This window comes from Macadamia integrifolia, chromosome 2, assembly GCF_013358625.1.
Source record: "Macadamia integrifolia cultivar HAES 741 chromosome 2, SCU_Mint_v3, whole genome shotgun sequence".
Lineage (NCBI taxonomy): Eukaryota > Viridiplantae > Streptophyta > Magnoliopsida > Proteales > Proteaceae > Macadamia > Macadamia integrifolia.
The window spans coordinates 12,467,619-12,475,116 of NC_056558.1; the positions used below are offsets into that span (position 1 = coordinate 12,467,619).

General features: G+C 34.7%; 1 protein-coding gene and 1 non-coding gene across 2 annotated transcripts in view; one reads left to right on the forward strand and one right to left on the reverse strand.

Annotated features, from left to right (window-relative positions):
• Positions 1-318: 318 nt before the first annotated feature.
• Positions 319-405, reverse strand: TRNAM-CAU. Its single transcript is given in 2 exon segments — positions 319-354; positions 368-405. It is a non-coding gene; the product is annotated as a tRNA-Met (tRNA).
• A 5,499-nt stretch (positions 406-5,904) lies between these two features.
• The window catches only part of LOC122058502 (RNA-binding protein 24-like), a 6,017-nt gene continuing 4,423 nt past the window's right edge, over positions 5,905-7,498 (forward strand). Inside the window, exons 1-3 of the mRNA XM_042621188.1 lie at positions 5,905-6,589; positions 6,674-6,797; positions 6,932-7,100. Of these exons, the coding sequence (XP_042477122.1) occupies positions 6,407-6,589; positions 6,674-6,797; positions 6,932-7,100 (476 nt within the window). The 5' untranslated portion in view covers positions 5,905-6,406. The remainder of the gene's footprint in view (positions 6,590-6,673; positions 6,798-6,931; positions 7,101-7,498) is intronic.

The following is a 7,498-nucleotide window of genomic DNA, read 5'->3' on the forward strand; positions in this document are numbered from 1 at the left end:
ATCACCATAGTGAGAGGGTTTGTACTTTGTATTTACTAACAATCAAAACTTAAGAAAGCTAAAATGATTTTTAGAGGTTTTTTATTCTCCGGAGAAATTCTGATCATAATTGCGAGTTGTGATTATAAGAATTCATGACTGGAAAGGCTTATTTGATTTTTTTTCACACTTCTGAAGTGAAATTTCTGTTGTTATTTAAAAAAATAAAGGAGATAAGATGCCCCTGCCTGGATGCCTCTGCGCAACATCTCATTGCCCTGTGTTGATGTAACGGCAGTACAAGTGGGCAGCATTCTCAAAACTTGGGAAGGCAAAAAATGGGGTGAGAGAGGCTCGAACTCTCGACCTCAGGATAACTCAGAATAGCTATGAGACCTACGCGCTAGCCAACTGCGCCACCACCCCCCAGGTTGTGTGTTATGCCTTGATTATAAATTTCATTCATGTTGGACCTTTTTTACTGTGGTTATGGCATTGGGATATAAATTGTTTCCTCTAGATTTTCCAAATGTTTAATTTATTGTTTATGGTGTCTTTGTACGTTGTAATAAATTTTTTTTTTTAACTTTTTAATCAATACAAAAATACATATAAATAGATGATGATGCAAATAACATGTTTGTAAAAATTTTTGGCGAACCAATATGACCATTGGGAGGGAGACATGCTTCTTTCTAAATGTAGAACACTTAAGTTGTGTTTGGTATGAATTCTCATAATAGATTTTAAGTCTAGAATACATTGCAAAACCCGATTCTTTTATGTATTTATTTTTCAGAATATATTAAAAACCTAGAATCTATTCTAAGAATACATACCAAACAAAACCTTAGTTAAACACTTCAACTGTTTGAACCTCTTATCCTTTTTATCTTTAGGTATCATGAACCAAGGATTTGTCATCATCAAGAAGAAGAATTAATGAAATCATCCACTACAATTCAAAGACTAATCCTATAACCCTATCTTGATCTTCTTACTTGGTCTAGATTTTTATCATTAGTATGTGTAAGTTGTTTGCTGTTAGTCTAAACCAGATCTTGACAACTTCTAATCTCAAATCTTTTTTTCTATGGTAGGAAAAACCTTAAAGCATCTTTCTCTTTTCTGTTTTTGGCTACCTTAACAGTTAGAAGCTGGTAACTATGTGGAAATTCAATGGACGATTTAGATTAATTTGATCTCAGATTCATAGTTACAATGTAAAACTTGAGGATAAATTGGCAGCACATGTCCTACCACCACCCAACTTTAAAATGAACTAGTAAAACCAAAACATTTATAGTCATAAACAACAATGATTGTATAACTAACTAAAAAAAATGTTACTAAATATAGTGCTAAATTGTGATATAAATTTGCAAACAAATATTTGGATATAAGTAGAAATATGACATTTAATGAGTAAGGAAATTTAGTTATTATATTTAAAGAGATTTTAAATCAATTACATAATTGTGATTATAAGAATTTCCATTTTTTTGGCCCAAAAGAATTTCCATTACCTTGAAATTAAGCTCACTTTCTTTCATTTCTCTTTACTTGTCACTATCCGCTATGGTTATTTCATATTCTTCATTTTATTTCCGTACTATTTTGCTTACTATACACGTCGTTGTTAGACTATATTATTACTTTTGCTCCCATCAGGATAAATTTGACCCCTTCTCCCTGTTCTATTACATATATGGGAATTTAAGAAGTAAACATCTTTCTTAATAGCAGGGTCTGAGGAAAGGGTAGGAAATTGAAAGTTATTTCACTATATTTCTGATTGGAACAGGACTTATCACAAGAATATTTTTTTTAGTAGGTTGATAACTTTAAAAATAGACAAGACAAGACAGATCTTACGAGCATAAAAATTTTCAAAAATAAAAAAGAAAACCTTTTTAGTTGGTTATGTTGATCTAGAAAGCCAACATTTAGGGCATTGAAAATTAAAGTATCATATAGTATATAAAAGTGTCTAACGAAGAAAGTGAAAACCGTGGAACACTAGCTTAGCTTAATGGTGACTATTTCAATTTGAAAAACTAATGTCTAAAAGAGGAGAACGTGAAATCGAATCCTATCATATGCAGATGATTAGATATATTATGTGTAGAAGTAGGTGAGCATTGGCGCTAATGGCAACTACTAAGCTACTAGGAATTAATTATCAAAAAACAACCTCAAAGCTATTGATGGGTGATGATAATATGACATATAAGTCTATTTGGGCTTTCAGGTTTATGGAGGAAGTGGGTGATCCCACCATTCAAAGATAGTTCCCACGTGAGAAAGGCAATGAAATCCAGCTCACAACCTCAATGAATGACATGATCCCACGTGCGGATCAGAGAGAGAGAGAGAGAGGACTGACAGTTCAGGAACGTTCAGAGGAGTCATAAAAAGAAGTTAGAAGATCTCGCATAGGCTGTCTTCTCGTCCCTAACGCTGGCAACAAAGCTAGAAAATGGCCATATGGCACATGTTACTCTGCATGTGCGTGTAAGTGATTTTGTTTACACGTGTACAATCACATACGTTATCCCTAATCACTGTCTTAGAATCTCTGCTTGTGGGCCACACAACATATATAAATGCTTTAGTTTGCATACCCACCACAAAAAAAAAGGACAAAGAAGAGAGAGAGAGAGAGAGTATTTCTTAATCAGAGCTTTACAACTTGGAGATGACAAAAGGTGCATTTCCTTTCCAGATTGGAGAGAATCCCTCAAAAGGGTCAAAGTCCACAGACCCTTGAGTCCCTCAAAGGATCAAAGTCACAGGCCTTCTCAAGATCAACAACAACCCCCCAGTAAAAATAATGAAGGATTTGGCAGCATTAATGTATATTAATTAATTCCATAGATATTATTAAATATTTAAGATGGGAGTTGGAACAATCGGTTTTTGTTAAAATCATGGAGATTAGATCCAATTGGTGCACATGGTTGTGAATCTATTATGATCTGGTCCAATCAAAATGGTTGATTAATTCACTCATCCCAACTGTCACAACTATTGATTTCCTCATCTTCCCCCTCTTTGGTTGCTGTAGTTGAATATTTAATTAACAAGGAGACCTATGTTTAGGGGGTTAGTTGGGAACATATAATAGGTTTTGTAAGACTACAATGGCTAACAAACATTCCGCAATAAATTTTGAAATCGAGACAGTTTTCCTTCACCTATGGTTAATGGAGAAGGAAAATTTTTGGATAATGTGTAGAGGGTTCAAATCCTCTGCGATGAGCAATGAGTGACAGTAAGGATTCAACGGTTAGGAGGAATCCGACATGCACTCGAGCCGTTGGATCCTTACTATTGCTTACTACCTCATCGTAGAGGATTTTTTATTTTATATATATATATATATATATTATGTATAACAGGCATCAAGAAAAAATAGAGGGGCAAAACATTTTATGACCTAGGTGACTAAGTTTCTTTTACATACAATGGTGCTGGAAAACTTTTGCCTTTTTAAAGAAGGGGGGGGCGCGGTTTGGAAGGAGTGAATGAGAGGAACATATGTTAGCTAAGACATTACTTTTACCTTCCAATATGGTATATGGTTTGTTATATTATTTATTTATCCTTTTTTAAAAATGACACCCAATGTTACTATTTTAAGACTTGAGTTTTCCTTTCTCCTATGGGGGTATTTCTCCACCAAAGGGTCTTAAGTGTTAAGGAAATGTAATAAGAAAGGCCTGATAAATAATTTAAAATTGCATCGGCCATATATAGGTTTGCAGTATGTTCTAAAATTTCTACCTATAAACTTTAACTTTGTCTCGATCACTTCTTAAATGTACAATAAATGAATGCATTTAATGGAACTCAAAACAAAAGTGTGAATTATATTGGACTGCATGTGCAGTGCAAGTACGTTATAACTAATAATGATATGAAAACTTTTACCCCATAAAATGTAATTTTTTTTTGTGGTGGGGGTGGGGGTGGGGGTGGGGGGTGGGGGGTTGGGGGGGAGGAGAAGGGAAGGAAAACATGGGGGATTGAGGATAAGGAGAGAAGTCGGATCCTTGAGCCATGGAGACATGTAGATAGTCACTTATCAAAATTTAAAATTCAAATGCAATCAGATTTCTTATCATGCATTGTCATTTATCATTGTCATTTTCAATAATCCGTTGTCCTTGGAAAAAAAAAAATTAGACTTCTTTTTATCACTTGCAAATTCAACTTGATATTTATACATGAGATTAGGCTTCCAAAATGGGCCATTTCTGGAAGTTTCTACCATTTCAAAGAAAATATGAGAATATGTGTATGCCATTAATTCAATAGAAATATATGATTACTCTTCTAAAGCACAATTTTATATGTAATATTGATTTTTAGAATTCGGATCTTTATTTCCTACTATATGGCACCTCAACTAAGTCTGATACTTTGTGGATAGATATAGTGTCTACACTAGCCTATACTCATACTCATGTGGTATGTGAAATTGCTATAGAAGTTCTTACCCCCTCCCCCCACCCCATCCCCACCAAAAAAAAAGAAAAAAAAAAATGCTATAGAAATTGATACATGATTTATATAAGAAATAGCAAATCTATCTTATTAATTTCTGATGTACTAAAACTAGACTTTCTCATTTGTATGTCAAATTGTTATTTATGAGTTCAAAAGTTAAATCCTTGGTAGGGAAAGAAATGAAGCGGGTTACTATGGGTTACATATATGGAGAATCACCAACTTAATATTTTATTTTTTAATTGGTTAAAACTCATCTTAATCTTGATTAAAAGAGTAAAGTTTGGGTAAATGTAACTAATCCATCATCTCAACCTATATTACAAAAGATAAAAAAGAAATTATTTCTATTTGCCATGCTTCCTCCGGCAACAGGTCTAAAATTGACAAACCCCCATGTCAAATCCTCTCCTCATAAGGTAGAGTTAGAAACAAATAATCGACTCAAGGAAATCAAATGATCTCCAAAGGTCGAATTGGGATTGTGATTTAGAGATTATTCTAGCCCGATCTATTTAGCTAAATCTGGACTTTCATCTTTTTCTTATATTCTTCTTGGTGAAGCTATGACAATGCAAAGTGAAATATTAATAGCAATATCAAACAATATGGAGCAAATTATTGCGAAAACAAATTGCAAAGAGCTTGCTTCTTACATCTCAAGAGCATTTGTTATAGTTCCTCTCATACTGCAATCTATTGTAGATGATATTTTATAATTATTCATTTATTTTTTAGAATATAAATTCCTTTTTGTTCTTAGGGAACTAAATAAAATTTCAAATTCCTTAGTTAGTTGGGAAAGCCTTATTAGTAACTTGCACGATAATTTAGGTCAATTCTACCATGTGGTTGACATAATCATGTATCCCGAGTCTCTACAAATATGAACTCACCACATCTAAATGAGTAAAATTTCTTTCTACCAAAAAAAAAAGAAAAATCATAGCTTTTAGGATGTACCTGCATATTCATTGTATCTTAATTGGATTAGATTTTGAAAATTAAATCCATCTAAATTTAGGAATAAGGGGGTTTGATATATTTTGAAAATCCTGCTTAATTATAATCCTCCAATTAAACAAATCTAATTAGTTTCAAGGATTGAGTCGACATGATTTCAAATCTGCTATGAGTCTTCTACCCCAAAAAGAAAAGAAAAAATGGTATGAGTCTACGGATTTAGGTTTCTTTACCAAAAAAAGAAAAAGTCTACGGATTTAGGACAGATGAAACTTTTAATAACGGCTACAGAAAAGTGTAACTGTGTAAAGGTAAAAAATTGGCCAATACTTAATACTTATACCGATGAGGATACACAGAGAAGAGAGAGAAAGTGTGTGTTTGTGGTGGGGACGAAGTATATTAATGGGGGGAGACAGGGAGGACAGGGCCGAGTGCGTAGTCGTGCAGCTGTCATTCGACATCCAAAGTTTACAAAAACCAACTCTTCTCTCTCTCTCTCTCTCCTCTTTCTCTCTCTTAAACTCTTGCAGGCTTTTAGCTGTCGGAGGAGGGGAGGTGAGGAAAGGAAGGCTGAGAGGTTGTCAGAGTCAGGGGGAGAGAGAAAGAAAGAGAGGCATAGAGAGAGAAAGAACCCTTATTTCCCTCTTTCCAAATAATCTCTTATTATTAATCAATCTTCATTTCTTCAAACCCTCCAATACGAAATACCCCTTTTGTTTCAGAAACCAAAATCATCAAACGGAGCAACTGAAATTGTGTCTCTCTCCCTCTTTTCCTCTCAATGGTGGCTGTGCTCTAGGAGAGGAATGGAGGGAGATGCAACGAAAGAAGAGGTGGAAGAAAGAGACCCGTTTCCCCATTTGGTCTTTTTCAACGATCTAAGGTAAGAGGATCAAGCGAGGCTACCCTTGATATATATTCAGGCCAGGCCAGGCCAGGCCAGGGCGCCATGGCTTACCAACAATACAGGTCCCCTTTTGGAGACACAACCTATACGAAGGTGTTCGTTGGGGGTTTAGCTTGGGAGACTCAAACTGATGAAATGAGAAGATATTTTGAACAGTTTGGAGATATTCTTGAAGCCGTCATCATCTCTGATAAGAACACTGGAAGGTCTAAAGGTTATGGATTCGTAAGTCTTCTTCTTCTTCTTCTTAATTTTTCAATTAAAAAAAATTATATTGATCAATAATATGAAAAAATGATACATGGGCAGGTGACGTTTCGTGATCCAGAATCAGCAAAAAGGGCTTGTAGTGATCCAAATCCGGTGATCGATGGGAGGAGGGCTAACTGTAATATTGCTTCATTGGGTCGTCCTAGAACATCACCACCTCGAGGTAGCTTAATTTAAATTAGTTTTTATTTATTTATTTTTTTTATGGGTTTAAGATGGTAATTAAGGGTAATGGTTAAGTTGGAAGAAATAAAGAGGATAATGTGGGGGGTGTGTTTGGTTGTTGGATTTTGACAGGGAGAAATCAAGGTGGTGGTGGTGGTATCCCTTCCTACCGTGGGGTCGTACCAATGGGTAGTGCAACATCATCGTATAATAGAGGAGTTGCAGGACCACTGTTGCCTCCCTCTCCTTCTCCTCCTCCACCTCCATTACCTCTTCCTCAGGTTGTTTATCCTCCTTACGGGTGAGTTATTATGCCTCTTCCCATTCAATTATTATGTGTGTGATGTGTGTGTGTGAGAAAGAGAGAGAGAGAGTTATGGTTGGAACCTTTGAATACGAAAATTAAATCAGAAATTTCTCCCTAATAAGAGTTTTCTGGGTAGGAAAATATAACAATTTTATCCTTAAACTTGCAGTGTTTTTATACTAAAATGGAAAAAATAACATTTTTATTCCTAAACTTGCAGTATTTTTGGCATTAATTAAGTAATACATTATAAGGATAGGTTATATTCATTATTATTTTTAGTTTTGGCTGAGAAGGAGAACATAAGGATCAAAATATCTTTATAAAAATTTTAAGACTGCAATTGCCAATATGGTTATCACATAGAATTATATGGATTTTTAACCCCCCCC